This window comes from Carcharhinus amblyrhynchos, chromosome 34 (genome assembly GCF_965287045.1).
Source record: "Carcharhinus amblyrhynchos chromosome 34, sCarAmb.v2.hapA, whole genome shotgun sequence".
Lineage (NCBI taxonomy): Eukaryota > Metazoa > Chordata > Chondrichthyes > Carcharhiniformes > Carcharhinidae > Carcharhinus > Carcharhinus amblyrhynchos.
Window position 1 is genome coordinate 17,320,872 of NC_137357.1, and position 19,210 is coordinate 17,340,081.

The window sequence follows — 19,210 nt, forward strand, 5'->3', positions numbered from 1 at the left end:
GGGAACTCAGCTAATTTTCCGGGGGACCCGAGTTCCAACCCCGCCACGGTAGATGGTGCCGTTTCAAATTCAGCTTAAAAACAACACCTGGAATTAAGAATCTACAGATGACCATGAAACCATCGTGGATGGTTGGAAAGACCTATCTGGTTCGCTTGTGTCCTTTAGGGAAGGAAATCTGCCATCTTTACCCGGTCTGGCCTACCTGCGACTCCACAGCCACGGCAACGTGCCCTCTGAACAAGGACAACTGGGGATGGGCAGTAAACGCTGGCCCAGTCAGTGTGCCCACGTCCCACAAATGTGTCCCCCCAACCCCCTCCCCAAACTGCTCCAAGGCACTCCAAAGGGGAAATTCCATGTTCCTCAGGGAACTGCAGTACAATTATCCAACATCATTTATTTTTGACACAAACGGCAATGAACTGGATGCAGTGAATGAAGAAAATGACAAGACTTTAAGTGAGCAGTTGACTGATGCATGAATTCACAGGAGAGCCTTTCCTATGGATTTATACACATTAAAAAAAACAGCTCTCCTTTTCATCACCAAAAGGTGGGGTATATAAAGAAAGGCTGTGGTCTGATTGGCCAGCAGAACATGTTTGAGGGGCTGAATGGTCTCCTCATATCTTCATGTTTCTCTTGCCAAGGCAGTGACTGAGGGTTATACGGCTCTGTCCTATCCCCTCGGCCTGGCTGTTCTATTCATAGACTATTGCAGCAAAAATAATCACAGCAGAACCCCAATCCCAGAGGCTTTTTCTGATTCTATTCCAATACCTTTTACTGATAAACAGCAATGCAAAATGGAAGCCTGTCTTCCTGAGCTACAGTACACTGGCAACATCTGGCCACCAGTCCATAGCTCCACCTTGGACAAAGTTCATTTCTTTGCGTCACAAGTAAGCTTGCATTAACACTGAAATGAAGTGACTGTGAAAATCCTCCAGCCTCGAGGCACCTGTTCGGGTTACACTGAGGGAGAATTTAGCATGGCCAATGCACCCGAACCAGCACGTCTTTCCGACTGTGGGAGGAAACCAGAGCACCCGGGGGAACCCGCACTGACATGGGGAGAATGTGCCGACTCCACGGAGACAGTGACCCAAGCCAGGAATTGAACCGAGGTCCCTGGCACTGTGAGGCAGCAGTGTTAACCACCATGCCATCGTATCGTGTACACATGGTGGTGGGTGCCAGAACTTTGGATCTGCAAGAGAACATGTTATTGCCACGCGTGGAAAAAGAAAGCGGTGAAAAGCCTCACGTGGCTGACTTTCCCAGTGTAGCAGCAAGGACTATCAGAGGGAGCAGGCACTGACACAGACCACTCCAAACATCAGAGAATTCATGGCCAACGTGCCTTCACTATTGGTGAGAGCTTGATGCGCACAAACTCCCTCCCATTTTAACATCAGCTGGAAGATGTTCCAACGTGCCCTAAAGGCCAATAATTACTAGCATCTAATCAGAACACAAACTATTCAGCTTCATCTCCCTCTGGCAATTTACAAGCCACCTCCACCTCATCATAGTTTTGTAATCTTTCGCTTAGCAGACAAAGTAATTTGCAACATCATTCTGAATGAACAAATTGAGGAGAATATTCCCGCCCCATTACTGATGCTCCTGATACGCCGATGACTGGGTGGCCAAATTCTCCTCCACCTCTATTTTCAAGTTTGCTGACGACACCACCTTAGTGGCTCACATCTCAAACAATGATGAGATGAAAAGAGATCGAGAAACTGGCCCAACGACAATAATTTCTCCTCAGCTGCGAGCAAAATGAAGGAGATTGACTTCAGGAAGGGTAGTGGAGGAGATGCCCCTCTCTACTTCAAAGTGGAAATGGTTGAGAGCTTCCAGATCACCAACAACCTGTCCTGGCTCTCACCAGGCTGACGCTATAGTTAAGAAAGCCCACCAACGCCTCTACTTTCTCTGAAGATTGAGGAAATTTGGCAAGTCCACTGCGAGTCTCATCAATTTTTACAGATGCACCCTGGAAAGTATTCTTCCTGGTTGTATCACAGCTTGGTCTGGGCTCCTGCTCTGCCCAAGACTGCAAGGAACTACAAAAGGTCACGAATGTAGCTCAGTCTATCACGCAAACCAGTCTCCTATCCACTGACTCAGTCTGCACTTCCCGCTGCCTCAGAAAAGCAGCCAGCATAATTAAGGACCCCACGCACCCCAAACATTGTCTCTTCCATTGGGAAAAAGATACAAAAGTCTGAGGCCACGTACCAACTGACTCAAGAACAGCTTCTTCCCTGCTGCCGTCAGACTCTTGAATGGATGACCTCACATGAAGCCAATCTTTCTCTACACCCTAGCTATGGCTGGAACACTACATTCTACACTCTCTCCTTTCCTTCTCTATGAACGGTATTGCTTTGTCTGTACAGCACGCAAGGAATAATAATTTTCACTGTATCCCAATACATGTGACAATAACAAATCCTATAAATCAAATCTTCTTTCACAACGGGCGCTTTTCTTGCTGGGAGCCTTGTTCAAAGGACGAACGGACAGACAGACAACATGAGAAAGGGCCGAATGGCCTACTCCTGCTTCGAATTTCTAATGCATGTAACGTACAGGAATTCTGAGCGGTTTTCTCCATCCTCATGGCTGTCACATTCTAACCCTGGCACCCTAGTCCCCTCCAGATCCACATGCTGCGGCAGAGCCAAAATAGCACGAACCAAACCACCGGGGCCAATGACCATCAGCACAGCGCCGGTTCCATCAGACAGAGCTCCAAGCATCTGCCAGTCGGCAGAATCCCAATCCCTCCCACCCCAGCACTGCAGTGACACGGAGGAGCGGCATACACTCCCGTATAAGAGATTCAGAATTCAATGCAGCACGCACCAACACGCCTGCACCAGCTCTTGGGTCGACATCCACCAACTTGTCCCACCGCCCTGTCTGTTCTTTGTCCAGAGCCCTGCAAATTTCTACCTCGCTCAAGCACTGCTTCTGGTTGTCTTTGGAAAGTTGCCAGTCAATCTGCTTCCACCATCTGTGAGGTCAGTGTATTCCAGATCACAACCGCTTCGAGTGTATCGCGCGTTCATGACTCTGCCCTTCCTCAATTCCCAAACAAGAGATTGCCGTGTGTGTTATAACGAGAGCGAGAGATACAAGCAGGAGGGGGCCACCAGCCTGTCAGGGCTGATCTATACCAGCCTCAACTCCTTTTCTGTACCATTTCCCCAAGCCCTCCATTCCACAATCTATCAAATATTTCTCCACTTCCACTTGCTGATGATCCAGCCTCCACCACCCTTGGGGCAGAGAATTGCAGAGATTCCCCACCCTCTGAGGGAGGACACTTGTACCCACATCAGTTTTAAGTGACTGGCCTTTTATCTGGTAGCTCTGTCCCCTTGTTTTCACTCGCGGGAGAGTCTGAAGCATCTCACCATCTATCTTATCAAGTCCCCTCAGGATCTTATACGTTTAAATAAGGTCACCGTTCACTCCTCCAAACTCTGAGCAATACCGAGCCAGACTATTTAGTCTCTCTTGATAGGACAACCCTCTCATTCCAGGAATTCACCTGGTGAATCTGCTTTGGACTCATTCAATGGTCCTGCATCCTTTTTCAGATTATTCCTGGTGAGGCCTCATCAGCACGCTGTCCAACTGCAACCAGACCTCCCTATTTTTAAACACCAACCCCTTTGCAATAAATGCCATTTGCCTGATTAACTACCTGTTAGCCTGCTCGCTTTGTGAGATTCATGCACTCGAACACCCAGATCCCTCTGTACTTCACTCACCCGCAGTCTCGCTCCATTTAGATCACGATCTGCCTTTGGATTCCTCCCACTTCCCCCCACCTTCAACTCCATGTGTCAGGTTTTCACCCGGTCTATCTGTATCCCCACTGCAAAAATCACAACATCTTCATCACTACATCCCCTTCCACTCATCTTCATATGACTGGCAAATTTGTAAACCTTTCATGACTTGTCGGGAGGAACAGAAAGTATGAAAGTGATGAACAATTATGGGCCAAAAACTGATCGGTGCAATACTAATTATATCTTGCCACTCTGAAAAGCAGCCATTTATTCCAACTCTGTTTTCTATCTGACAGCCAGTTTTCAATCTATGCGAACACACTTCCTCCAATTCCATGGGCTTTCATACATGCACCAGCCTCTGATGTGGAACCTTATCAAATGCAAGTTTTTTTTAAAAACACAGGGTGGAGAATGCCCGGAACTCACTGCCAGTGGAGGGAGTGGAAGCAGATACAATAGTGAATTTTAAAGGCAGACGGCTGGACGAACATATTAACAGAATGGGAAAAGAGAGCTATGGTCCCCAGAAGGGTCGGGGGTTTCAGTTAACTCGAGCAGCGTGGTCGGTGCAGGCTTGGAGGGCCGAAGGCCCTCTTCCTGCGCTGTAATTTTCTTTGTTCTTTGTTTTTGGGAAATCTAAATACATCACCTTCACTGGTTCCCCTCTATTGAACCTCCCTGTTATACCCTCAAACAATTTGAGCAAATGCATCAAACATGATTTATCTTCAATAAAACCACGTTGACTGGGCTAGATTATATTCAGCTTTCCTCAATCATTAGCTATTTTCTCTTGCCAATAATAGATATTAAACCTAACTGGCCTATACTTCCCTGACACACTCCCGTTGTGAACAATCGGCTCTTTTCCAATCTTTTGGTACCCTCCCAGAATCCAGCGTGTTTGGAAAATTTCCGCTGTCTCTGCAGCCACTGCCATTAAAACCTTGGTGCGCAGTTCATCGGGTCCTGGTGACTTAGCCCCTTGAGTTTCTCGAATATAGAAATCCCAATCACAAGGGATAGACTAAGTCCTACCATGCTATTTGGAATCAGCCCATCTGATCACTGTGGAAGATCTTGCAAATGTTCTTAAGTTAAGACTGATGCAAAAAAAATTATTTTGCATATCCACCATTTCTTTGTCTGCTGTCATCAGTTCACCCACCTTGTTCAGTACAGGTCCCACATGGACTGCAGCCACGCACTTCCTATTTAAATATCCAGACAAACTCTTACCGAAAGTTCTCTCTCCAAATTCATTTTCCCTCCTTCTTATGAGCTCTTAAATCTTTTGTTGATGGATCGTAAATACTTCCCAGTCCTCTATCCCTTGCCATTTTGTATGTGCTGCTTTTCAGTGTAACATTATCCCTGACTTCCTGTATTAAGCATGGATTTTGCCTGTTCCTCTCCTTGATTGGGATAAACTCCTGCTGTGTATTCTGGACCAGCTGTTTGAACATCTGCCACTGCTCATCCACTGACCTGTGTCTTAGCTTGTTTACACAGTTCACTTCAGACAAATCCTCCCTCGTTCCATTATCATTGCCTTTATTTAAGTTGGAGACCCTGGGTGGTGTTCACCCTCAAACTATATCCGGAATTCTATCAGATTGTAGGTTATTTTATAAAGTGGCCATCTATCCCCCCTCTGAGAACTAACACCGAACACGCAAACAGCACTTACTCGCCCTATAATCTGTGAAAAGTGAGAGAGAAGAGCCTAATCTTCAGCGGCTTCTGATGTTAAATACAAAATAAATCCCTTACATTCCCTCTCAAATCAACTCGTAACAATTTATTTATCTAGCTCACACTGAACAAATTAAACTATTAACAAACCAAGTAAATCTCTGCTAATTATTAACCATTTCCGAACAAAACAGGATTCTAACGGAATGCTGTTCCGATGTATACAATTCCCACTCATCAACAAAAATAGAATTTAGTCACTCTCCAAATTAACAATTTAGTTATAATTTAGTCATAATAAATAACCAGGTTGTTTGTCTTCCAGAATATTCTGGGCCTTCTCTGTTGATTCTTCTGTCTGGAACTTCCTCGATGCCTTCGCTATCTGGATGGTCCTTTCTCTTAAGACACAGATGAAGGTATAAGAGCCAGCGATTGTCTCTCGTTCTAGAATTGAGAGCTGTTAGCTTAGGCAGGTGGCAGTTGCTCTCCCCTTTTTGTCCCCCTGGTCTCCTTCTTTTATACTCACGATGACACATCAATATTTCCCACAATTGGATTGGTCCCAGGTTGTCAAAAGCATCAGATTTAAATTGAATAGGTTGTTGGTATCCAAGTGCCTGACTGAAATTGATTGGCTAAGTTCAAAAGCCTGTTGTCTTGGTGAAAACTGCTGCTTGGCCTTTCAATACTAATGTTTCAGTTTGGGGTCTCTGTGTACTTTGACTTAAAGTCTCCAAGCAGAGAAGAAGCATCACCTTCCAACGTGACCACACAATGCTTTCCCTTTAACATTTCACAGACACCAAATTCAAACTTCCCACCTCTCAGTCTACAATTATTCTCCACAACTTCACAACGGTTACTACCTTCCACGGGAACTTTAACCACAAGATCTCTTATTAATCCTTCTTCATTACACAAAACAAAATCTAAAACAGCCCGATTCTGCGTCGGTTCCACAACATACTGCTCTTAAGAGCAATCCCTGATACAGCCACAAAATCTTCCTCTATGCTCCCCTTGCGGGTTTAGTTTGGGCAATCAATACGCAGATTGAAATTTTCCGTGATTATTGCAGTTCCCTTCGAATAGGCGCTTGATATTCCCCCATTTACGCTGTGAATATGGCTCATACGGGATTGTTACGGTTCATCTATTTATTCCCGGTGCATGGGAGCGGGTATACATGGGCAGAAAGTTTGGTGACATGAGGGCTGTGTGTGCTGCGTTCCACTCTTGGCCAAAGCGAAACCGAGACTGGGTCCCATTCCACACTTCCACTTCCCTTCCTGATATGCTGCTATCCCTTTCAAGTGTAACACAACCTACAAAGTACATTTGCACCGAACTGCAACCAAGCACGGGACACAACGGAAAATTTAAACAACAGCTCAATAAGCAGATGTTACGATAAGTGGCCAAAAGATTGGTTTGCAGAAGAGTCTTGAAGGAAGGGAGAATGAGAGATAGAGATACAAAGCGGTGGAGAGGATTAGGGCGGCAGATCCAGAGCAGCTCAAGTCAGTGGTGGAATGAGAAGTCAGAATGATAGAACTTGGGTCTTGGATGTGAGCCAGAAGCATCACAAGTCACTTCACAAGAAATTGGTTTGAAGGCTTAACTCAGGAATTACTTTGGGAGATGGAGAGAAGCACTGTCAAGGAGGTAGGTGCGTCCTGTCACGCTGGCTGAAGGAAGGATATATTTGGGGAGAATCAACCTGCTTTGGGCATCGTAAGCACTCCCTTGGAAAATTCTCCAGAGGTAGGGAACAAGTGTCACCCTTATGCAACACGTGAAAGCAAGAAAGCTTTGGGATCCACGACTGTCCCTGCTGTTGTTAACTCAATACGTCTTCCTACTCAAAGATACTCTGTACCCATCCCACCACCCCCAACTCTGCCATCTCTGCACTCTCGCAGAGACCACACAGAAAACTCTTACATCAAAGACGTGCAGGTTAGGTGCATTGCTTTGCTAAATTATCCCTTAGTGTGCCGGGGGTTCGAGGGTTTAGTGGAGTAAATACAGGGGGGGTTATGGACATCGACCTCCGCCATTCGATCATGGCTGATCTGCTCCTCATCCCCATTTTCCTGCCTTCACCCCATTACCGATTAAAAATCGAACCGACTTCTCCTTAAATTTACTCACTGTCCCGGCACCCACCGCACTTTGGGGGAGTGAATTCCACAGTTCACAACCCTTGGGGAGAAATACTCTCTCCTCATGTCTTATCCTTGCACGATGACCTCTTGTCCCAGAATGGCCCACAAGAGGAAGCCTCTGCTCCATGTCTACTTTATGCAGACCTTTTATCATCTTGTATCCCTCAGTTTGATCTCCACTCAAAGTTCTGAGTCCCAGAGAGTGTCGGCCTAAACTGTTCAATCTTTCTTTGTACGACAAATCCCTCATCTTTGGAATCAAGCAGCAATGCCCAGGGGGGTAGAGTAGCTGCCGTTGTAACACCAGCTAATTTGTGCACAGGAAGATCCCACAAAGAGCAATGTGATCACGACCAGATGATCTGCCGGGGCTTGTTTTTTTAACGGGACCATTACTGAGGACACCAGGGAGAACGCTCCACCCTCCTCCACTTCCAAATAGTGCCAGGGGGATCTTTCCCACACCCCCCGAACAAGCGTATGATTTCAAAGATGGCACCTTCAGCAGAGCAGTGCCCCCGCAGCGCTGCGCCCAAGTACCAGCCTTCAATTTGCCCTAGGATCAGACTGCTGCCCCCTCAACTCGAAAGCAATCTGATAGGAGAGAAAAGGCTGGATTATGGCACTAAATTGGATCTCTCTTCCACAGAGCCAGCACAGGCACGAATGGCCTCATTCTGTCCTGCCAGGTTCAGGAACACCTGTCTGAGCTGACCCAGTTCCCCTATTCCTTTTCAGAATGTATCTTCAAGAACCATTTCAAATTCCAATTGACGTTAGAGATCTATTGAGTGTTTGATGCTGGCCTAGTGTGGAAGCAATCAATCAGGCATCGTGGAAGATTCTGGAGTTCAGATGTTCTAGTTTGCAGTGTCGGGGTCAAAAGCATCGATGTAATTCATCGCACAAAACTGACAATTGACAAGGAGACGTGTCAGAGTTGCTGACGTTAAACAGTGTGATGCACCCATGTCAACAGTATTGGTGAGATAAGTTTGCTTATCACAACAGGGGTGACACTGTTTTATCACTGCTCCCAAAGACACTGACGTACATCGTCCCCTGTGCTCACTGCAAGGCAAAGCTGGCTGCCTCCTGTGTCAGGGACAAGGAAGGGAAGCAAGGATGAGCTCCAGGCTTGGCACAAAGACAGGGCCCTCGGACAGGGACTGTCCTGTCCCACATTAACGGGGAAGATGATGGTATTTTTCACCGAAATCATCCCATCCTGGCTGCCTTTCTGTGAGGGACCTCTCTCGGAATATCCCACACAGCACCTTCACTGACAAAGCAAACATTATTGATGATATCTCAGTCAAGTTCAATCCCCCCCATTCCCCACGACTCTGCTGTAACCTCCTCAGCCCCAACATACAGCCAGATTACTCTGCGTTCCTTCAATTCTGACTCCTCGAACAGATCTCATTCCGACTATTCTACCGGTGACCGGGCTTCCCAGTTCTGTTTCAAAACTTTATTTATCAGTGTCGCCAAGAGGCATTCATCAACACTGCAATGAAAATCCCCTCGTCGCCACGCTCTGGTGCCTGCTCGGGGACACTGAGGGAGAATTTAGCACGGCCCATGCATCTAATCAGCATGTCTTTCAGACTGTCGGGGGAAAACCCACGCAGCTGAGGGGAGAATGTGCAAATTCCACACAGAGAGTGACCCGAGCTGGGGACCGAACTCAGGGCCCTGGTGCTGTGAGGCAGCAGTGCTAATCCACTGTGTCATTTCCCTGGAACTCCCTTCCTCAATCTCTGCCTGACTCTTTCTCCCTTTAAGACTCTCCTTGAGAGCAGCTTTTAGGTCAGATGTCCCAACGTCAAATAGAATAGAATAGAATCCCTCCAGTGCAGGAGCCAGCCCATTGAGTCTGCACTCACCCCAATCCCACCCAGGTCTGATCCCCATAACCCTGTATATTTACCCTGCTAATCCCCCCTGATGTTTTAGCATGGCCAATCCACCTCGCATGGCAATTTAACATGGCCAGTCCACCTAACCTGCATATCTTTGGACTGTGGGGGGGAAAAGCCACGCAGCGAAGGGGAGAATGTGCAAACTGTACACAGACAGTGACCCGAGCCTGGTGCTGTGAGACAGCGTTACTAACCCACTGCGCTGCCCAATCTATCTGCAAGGTTGGATCATGCTCCAGTCCAGTGAACTGGATGACCAAACAGATGCCGCTGGAGTGTGGACCACTCAGGGATTTTCACAGTAACTTCACTGCGGTGTTAACGTAAGCCCATGTGTCACACCAATAAATAAACTTGAAACTTATATCGCTGCAGTCTCTTACCGGGATTGGAAAGAAGGAAGTCGAACGCTTCTCATCATCATACTTGCTGTCAGAAGAGGCAGCTGACTCCATTGTACCTTTGGATGTGGTGTTCTTTCCGATTCCCATGGGTTCCAGAGTCGAGCAGGACAGTGTGAGCGAGGATCAGGATGGATTGGGAACCACAGCTTCTGGCCTCCCCTCTGTCTCCCACACACCCTCTGTCACACCACATACATGTCACACACTGCGCAGAGGATCACGGCCATCATAATCTGCACATGGATCTGTGTGTGTCTGTGTGTGTGTGTGGGGTGACCTTCTCTGTAAAAGAAACATCCGTCAGTAAATGTCCCCAAAATGGACACAGCCTGGTGTTCCACGCGTGAGGTGTATTCCCCTCCCAAAGCCCAGTATACATTCACATCAGAAAGAACAATTCCCACTTGGGCAGGGATAAAGAGATTACATTTCACAATTTCCCACTGCATCAGGCCATTTGTGCAACACAAGTTTAAAACAAAACACTATTTCTCTTTCATTCAAATAGATAGGGATGGGAGCACATACTGCTGATACAATCGTTACACAATCTGGTTACAAAACATGTCCCTGCATTTATATAACATAAGTAAGCTGTGTGGAGGGGAGGGGAGGGGAGGGGAGGGGAGGGGAGGGGAGGGGGATGGAGAGAAAGAGACGGGGGAGGGGGTTGGAAAGGGAGAGAGGGGAGAGAGTAGGGGGGAGTGAGTAGGGGGGAGAGAGAGGGCGGTCAGAGCCTCTGGCAAGTGAAGCAGTTCCTTTCCACACTCTCACCCTCATATCAGCACTCAGGCTTTGCCTATGTACAGACAGAGAGAGGTAAGATGGAGACTGCTGGTGTTAGAGAGAGAGAGAGAGAGGACACACACACACACACACTGTGTCTGCTCTCTGTCACCCTGCTGGATGTATGAATTGCAATGGTCTCTCATCTCCAGCACTCAGAGCCCGGAGTCAGGCAGGGCTGAGACACAGACAGAGAGTAGAGAGAGGCCGTTTAAACGCCATGATGGAGACTGAACAAGTCTCTCTCTCTCTCTCTCTGTCTTTCTCAGCCTGGATCTAGAGAGAGGCAAATTCCAGCAGGAACCCTCCACCCCCCCAAGGCAGAGTGGAGGTTCATGCCATTTTCTCCCCGCGCTCTCATTTCAACCTCCCCCCCCCAGTACGATTGTGCTGTTGTGGGGTTGAGTGCCCCACCAGGACTTTTGGGGGGGGGGGGGTGGGGGTTGCAGGAAGGGAAAGGACTTTCATTGAAAAAAAATCAATGGTGCCTTTAGATTGCAGAAGGCCAGCTCCAAGTCCTTGTGTAACCCTCAGGATTCCGGCTGAAAGGTTCCCCCCCACCCCCCTACTTTGCTTCATTCAAAAGCAGCGGTGTTTTTTTCTGAGGGCTGCAATGAGGAAGCTTCCTCTTGCCTGTAAAAGCTCCTGCAGCCACAGTGCCTGAGTCTCTGTCTGTCTGTCTGTCTGTCTGCTCCCCCACACTGTCCAACCTTCCTTACCTGCTGGAACTTTCAGCTCAGAGGCCAGCAGCAAGCAGAGCTGCACTTGGATCTCCCTGTGGCCCTCACACACACTCCAGCAATATCAGCACAAACCGGAAGGAATATCATTCGTCACTCTGAGACATGACACTGCCGAGATCAGGCAGGCAGCGCCTGTCACTTTCCAGCCGCCTCCTGGACTCACCCTGCCGGTGCAACAATGTGTCCCGGGCCGCTGCAATCCTCACAACCCGGTTACATTGTATTCACCGCACTCCCACTCTCTCAGCCCCTCTGCTCCACACCCGCCTCAACACAACTCTCAGATCACCAACCAACCAACCCGCTCAAGAACAGCCTCTTCCCTCACACTTCCCAATCGACCCGCCTCTTGTGAAGCCGATCTTTCTTTGCACCCTGACTGTGACTGTAACACCACATTCTGCACTTGCTCCTTTCCTTCTCCCCGGTGTACTCCATGAACAGTATGCTTTGTCTGTGTAGCGTGCGAGAAACAAAATTTTTCACTGTGTACCAATACATGTGACAACAATAAATCAATTCAAATATTAAGTTGATCTTTCTCTACACCCTAGCTGCGACTGTAACACCACATTCTGCACTTTCTCCTTTCCTTCTCCTTTATGTACTCCATGAACAGTATGCTTTGTCTGCACAGCATGCAAGAAACAACACGTTTCACTACCTCAATACATGCAACAATAATAAGTCAATTCAAATATTTAGCAGATCTTTCTCTACACCCGAGCTATGATTGTAACACTGCATTCTGCAATCTCTCCTTCTCCCCTATGTACTCTATGAACTGTATGCTTTGTCTGTTTAGCACACAAAAAACAAAACCTTTCACTGTAAACCAATACATGCAACGATAATAAGTCAATTCAAATATGAAGCAGATCTTTCTCTCCATCCTGGCTATGATTGTAACACTGCATTCTGCACTCTCTCTTTTCCTTCTCCCCCATATATTCTATGTTTAGTTTTTACATTTATTTTCTGGTGTAACAAGAGGACTCACATTAACACTGCAATGAAGTTACTATGCAAAAACCCTTAGTTGCCACACTCTGGCACCTTTCCAGGTACACTGAGGGAAAATTTGACATGGCCAGTGCACCTAACCAGCACGTCTTTCAGACAGTGGGAGGAAACTGGAGCACCCAGAGGGAACCCATGCAGACACAGGGAGAACATGCAAACTCCACACAGACAGGGTCCCAAGCCAGGAATCGAACCCAGGTTCCCGGCACTGTCAGGCAGCAGTGCTCACCACTGAGCCACTGTGAATAGCATGAACACACAAGCAGCAAAACCTTTCACTGCATCTCAATACATATGACAATAATAAATCAAATATTAAGCCGGTCCTTCTCTACATCCGAGCGATGACTGTAACACTCATTTCCTTCTCCCCAGTGAATAGTATGTTTTAACTGTGTAGCGCATGAGAAACAATGCTTTTCACTGTAACCCAATACATTGACAATAATAAATCAAATCCTCCAACACCCCCCAGCCCCTCTGCCCCTGCCCCCACCCCCTCACTTGCATCTCACCCTACCGTCCCCAATATATATAAAGGCTAAATATTGCAGATGCTGGAATCTGACACAAAAAGAGAAAAATGCTGGAAAATCCCAGCAGGTCTGACGATCCACGGAGAGAGAGTAGAGCCAATGTTTCGAGTCTGGGTGACCCTTTGTCGGAGATTCTCCCCTTTGCTTCCTTTCTGCCCCATGGCGTTGATCCAGCTTTCCCTCAAAGGCATGGGTGTGATGTTCATCAGAACTGCTGACCCCGGCTGGACGTTACATGGAAGCGAAATGCTGTGGATGTGAACACATTAGGAGCAGGCCATTCAGTCCTCCAGTCCTGCACCCCATTCAGGATCGAGGCGATTTGTGTTTCGAATTCCACATTCCCCCGATCTGACCCCGACAATCTTTCATTCCCTTGCCCGACAAGAACCTACCTCCACCTTAAAAATATTCATCAATGTTGATCAACAGAAATAAAACAGAAAAGGCTGGAAAAGACTAACTTAATGGATTTGACTAATAAATCAAGTTTAATAGTTCTCCCAGAGTCCCTGCAGTGTCGTAGGAGGCCATTCAGCCCATCGAGTCTGCACTGACTACAATCCCACCCAGGCCCTATGCCCGTAACCCGACACATTTACCCTGCGAATCCCCCTCATACTGAAGCCTATTTAACATGGCCAATGCACCTCACCTACACACCTTTGGAGTGGAGAGGAAACCAGAGCACCCGGAGGAAACCCACACAGACATCGGGAGGAGCGGGGGGGCATGCAAACTCCACACAGCAAGTCCAGACCAGAATCGAACCCAAATCCCTGGCACCATGAGGCAGCAAAGTTCACCACCGTGCCACCAACTCAGGGGAAAACTGCAAGACATTTAGTTGCAGGTCAGGATGGTACAGAGACTTACAGTCTCATGGCTGCAGCCAGCTCCCGAGATGGTTTCTGGAAGAAACCCCTGTTCCCCAGGGTGACCCCCCCCCTCCCCCACCGAACCTGTTCCCGAATTGGTTTCCCAGGTCACATGATCCTTAAAGGGACAATCGCTCAGCAGGTCTGCAGCATTGCTGGAGAGAGAAACAGACTTCAGCTCAGAGTTCAATATCACCCATCTTCGAAACTGAAAGAATGTGTTCCTGGAAGTTTCACATCTGCTGTGCAGTCAAATAGCTATTTTTAAACATCATTTCTCCAACATGTTTAAAAAAACTCAACGGATTGGAGGTTTCCTTTTAAAGGCGCTATTTTTAATGCTCCTCTGTTTTATTTTTGCTGGGCTAATCACATTCATAGAAGTATCGTAAAATCCCTGCATTGCAGAAAGAGGCCATTCGGCCCATCAACAACAATCCCAACTATCCCCATCGTCCCACACTTGGCCAATCCATCTAATCCGCACATCTTTGTGGAGTGGGAAGAAACCGGAGCACCTGGAGGAAACCCACGCAGATATGGGGAGAACGCGTAGACTCCACACAGACAGTGACCCAAGCCGGGAATCGAACCCTGGTGTTGTGAGGTAGCACTGCTAACCACTGTACCACCGTGCCACTCCTAGACTACATTGACAAGAATAATCTTTAGTTCCCTGCTCCAGAAGAAATTCCTCACCATTCCATTTGAACTCCATTGTTTGCTAGTCTGTTCCGCAGTCTTGCCACTGTCTGAATCAAGGATTCCTCCAGAATTTATTGTCGATGGTTCTCTTCATGCCGGCAGGATTCTCCAGTCCCGCTGGTCAGCCATATCTCCGCTCGCTGCAGCGGGATTCTCCGGTCCCGCTGGTCAGCCACATCTCCGCTCACTGAAGCGGGATTCTCCAGTCCTGCTGGTCAGCCATATCTCCGCTCACTGCAGTGGGATTCTCCAGTCCCGCTGCAGTGAGCGGAGATATCGCTGAGCAGCGAATTCTCCATCCTGGCTGGTAGAGGCAGAAGGTGTAAAAGGCAAGCAATTCCGGTTCTTATATTTAGGATTCTGAGCTCAGAGGCCGAATTTTTCCATTCCGTTTGCCACGGGAATCGGAGCAGGCGAGGGGGCGGACCATGGAAAGGTCTCCTGACCTTGGGCAGGATTTTCCGGTTTTGGGACAAGCACACAATGGCTTTTGAGCTTTCCGGCTCCCCCTTGAACCTGTTCGTTATCTTAGAATCGTTTCTGATTGGCACAATGCTCTGGAATAAGTCCCGATGTATATTATAAAATATGAGAGAGTTTAGTAATTGGCACTGCACATCCTAACAAAGGCTGAGAGCCTGAATGTGGTTAGAGACAGGGATATACCGTCAGCATGCTGCTTCCCAGATAAGGCATTGAAACCCAGGCCCTGCCAACACTTCCACATGGATCGACAAGATTCCAGGAAAACAGGAAGAGCGGTCACCTGGATATCCTGGTCAAGGTTTCTCTCTCTCTCAGTCAACGTCACAAGAACAGATGCTCCAGTTCATTCTCACATTACCCTCTTGTGGTATGCAATTTGCCTTGTGTAAATTAGCTGCTGCACTTTCTACATTACAGGACGGCACGGTGGCACAGTGGTTAGCACTGCTGCCTCACAGCACCAGGGACTCACGTTCCATTCCAGTCTTGGGTGACCGTCTAGTGCGGAGGCTGCAAGTTCTCCCTGTGTCTGCGTGGGCTTCCCCCCGGGGGCTGCAGTTTCCTCCCACAGTCCAAAGATGTGCTGGTTCAGGTGCATTGGCCATGCTCAATTCTCCCTCGGTGTACCCGAGCGGGCACAGGAGCGTGGCGACTAGGGGATTTTCACAGCAACTTCATTGCAGTGTTAATGTAAGCCAACACGTGTCACTAATAAATAAACTTGAACATGAAAACTTTTCTATTATTGAACATCTTCTTGGTTAGAGATATGCAAGGTGAAAATACTTGAACAAGATTGTGCTGTGGTTAACACTGCTGCCTCACAGCACCAGGGACCTGGGTTCCATTCGCTGCTTGGTTCACTGTCTGTGTGGAGTTTGCACATTCTCCTCGTGTCTGTGTGGGTTTCCTCAGGGTGCTCCGGTTTCCTCCCATGGTCCAAAGATGTGCGGGTTAGGTTGATTGGCCACGCTAAAAAAAATTGCCCCTTAGAGTCCTGAGATGCACAGGTTAGAGGGATTAGTGGGTAAAATATGTCGGCATATGGGCCTGGGTGGGATTGTGGTCAGTGCAGACTCAATGGGCTGAATGGCCTCCTTCTGCACTGTCGGGTTTCTATGATTTCTATGTAAACACTAACGATGACCCCAATTTGGGCTGTTCCACAATGGCTCCCCCAGAACTAGGACCCCCATTACCATCTCCTCAGTGCCAGTCACTGAGTAACACCAACAGGTGGGCACTGCAACCAGTTACTCCGTTTCTGGCCCTTCCTCCTGTTGTCTATGCATGAATATTCTGCCCAGGTTGCAGGCCCAAGTCTCCACAGCAACATTTGCACGGACCAGACTTTAGGCTCTCTTCCAACTTGCGACACAATCTTTCCCCAAAACAAGTCTCAGCTCCATGTAGATTCTGATCACTGGGTTCTCATGGTTCCAGGCAGACATTGCAATTCACCTCGTTTTTCGCGGTGTCTTCTCATCTGCCATCGATCAGGTGGGGTGACACGGTGGCACAGTGGGGTAGCACTGCTGCCGCCAGGGACCCGGGTTCGATTCCCAGCTTGGGTCACCGTCTGTGTGGAGTTTGCACATTCTCCCCAGGTCTGCGCGGGTTTCCTCTGGGTGCTCAGGTTTCCTCCCACAGTCCGTTAGACGTGCGGGTTAGGGTGCATTGACCCGAACAGGCACTGGAGTGTGGCGACTCAGGGGAATTTCACAGTAACTTCATTGCAGTGTTAATGTAAGGCTTGCTTGTGACGAATAAATAAATTTTAGCTTCAGAAACTCCAAAGGGTTGTGACTGTAGCCCAATCCATCGCACGTTCCCCTCGTCGCCACACCCCGGCGCCTGTTTGGGCGAGTGCACCTAACCCGCACATCGTTCAGACTGTGGGGGGAAACCGGAGCACCCGGAGGAAACCCACGCAGACATGGGGAGAATGTGCAGCCTTCGCACAGACAGCGACCCGAGGCTGACAATCGAACCTGGGTCCCTGGTGCTGTGAGGTGCCGGAAAGTGGCGACGAGGGGAATTCACAGCAACTTCATTGCAGTGTTAATGTCAGCCTCACTTGTGACGAATAAATAAAGTTTACTTCAGTTAAGTCCATCAGTTAAACATCAGTTTCTGCGGTGATCAAACAGAGGAAGGTAGGAATTAGGGGCAGAAGTGGACAAATTCAGCCCTGAGAGCCTGCTTCTGTCAGACCTTGGTTAATCTCTCCCTGGTCTCAAATCCACCCCCCCGCCCCCCTACCTGTTCCCCATATCCCTTTAAATCCATTTTTTATTAGAAATATATCTATCTCCTTGAAACCATTCAGTGATTCAGATTCCATCACGCTATGGGGCAGCGAGTTCCACAAATTCACCAAACTCTGCCAGAAATTTCCCTTCCTCGTCACAGTGTGAAACCGACTGCCTCTCCACCCTGCACCTGTACGATGCCTCGTTCTACATTTCCCCATAAGAGGAAACATTCGGTCTTTGTCTACTCTATCAGCCCCTTTGAAAATGTTACATCCCTCACACCAGGTAAGGTTCCGCAGCGATTCCCCAGGTCTGCAGTCCGAGGGTAACAGACTGCAGTGGAACGGTACCCCTGAGCAAACATGATCAAAATTGGAGTAAACTAGCTTGAGAAAGTGAAGTACGGAAACTTTGCCTGCATAACAGCTGCACAGAGAGAAATGTAGGTCACTGCTGTTTATTAATTCAAAATTATTAATTAAAAAACACCATCACAGCTGATGGTCGCTGACTATCAAGTGAAATCACACAAAATTACATTAAATATTAAAAAAAATCAAAGCAGAACAGAAATAAAATATATCACTGTCGCATGTGGGAGTGATAGGGAGTGGGATAGCTTGATCTTGGGTTTGGACGTAGCTCGGCACAACATCGAGGGCTGAAGGGCCTGTGCTGTGCTGTACTGTTTTATGTATTGGGGTACAGTGAAAAGTATTGTTTCTCAAGCGCTATACAGACAAAGCAGAGGGGAGAAGGACAGGAGAGAGTGCACAATGTATTGTTACAGTCACAGCTGGGGTGGAGAGAATGCGAGGTAGGTCCATTCAAAAGTCTGACAGCAGCAGGGAAGAAGCTGTTCTTGAGTCGGTTGGGAGGTGACCTCAGACTTTTGCATCTTTTCCATGAGAACAGAAGAACTAGGAGCAGGAGTGGGCCATCTGGAGCCTGCTCCTCCATTCAATAAGATCATGGCTGATCTTTTCATGGACTCAGCTCCACTGACCCACCCACTCACCATAACCCTTAATTCCTTTCCTGTTCAAAAATGTATCTATCCTTGCCTTAAAAACATTCAATGAGGGAGCCTCAACTGCTTCACTGGGCAGGGAATTCCACAGATTCACAACCCTTTGTGTGAAGAAGTTCCTCCTCAACTCAGTCCTAAATCTCTCCCCTTTATTTTGAGGTCATGCCTCCTCATTCTAGTTTTTCAGATGGATGAAAGTGAAAGAGAGAATGTCCGGGGTGTGTGGGGTCCTTAATGATGTTGACTGCTTTTCCAAGGCAGCAGGAAGTGTAGACGGAGTTAATGGATGGGAGGCTGGTTTGCCTGATGAACTGGGCTTTGTTCACAACCCTTTGGAGCTTCTGAAATTAAAGTTTATTTATTAGTCACAAGTCGGCTTACATTAACACTGCAATGAAGTTACTGTGATAACCCCCTAGTCGTCACACTCTGGCACCTGTTCAGGTGCACAGAGGGGGATGTTAGGATGGGCTAATGCATCTAACCAGTGCGTCTTTCAGACTGTGGGAGGAAACCGGAGCACCCGGAGGAAACCCACGCAGACACGGGGAGAACGTGCAAACTCCACACAGTGACCCGAGGCCAGGAATCAAACCCGAGTCCCTGGCGCCGTAAAGCAACAGTGCCAACAGCTGCGTCACCGTGCCGCCCTCCTTGCAGTCTTGGTCAGAAGAGGGGCCATACCAAGCTGTGATACAACAGGCTGACACAGGTTCACACAGTCCAGTGTCGTACTGAAGGAGTGCTGC

General features: G+C 48.1%; 1 protein-coding gene across 1 annotated transcript in view; it reads right to left on the reverse strand.

The window, feature by feature from the left end:
• slc23a2 (solute carrier family 23 member 2) overlaps positions 1-10,279 on the reverse strand; it is a 60,913-nt gene extending 50,634 nt beyond the window's left edge. Inside the window, exon 1 of the mRNA XM_080217163.1 lies at positions 9,999-10,279. Within this exon, the coding sequence (XP_080073289.1) occupies positions 9,999-10,106 (108 nt within the window). The 5' untranslated portion in view covers positions 10,107-10,279. The remainder of the gene's footprint in view (positions 1-9,998) is intronic.
• Positions 10,280-19,210: the final 8,931 nt, after the last annotated feature.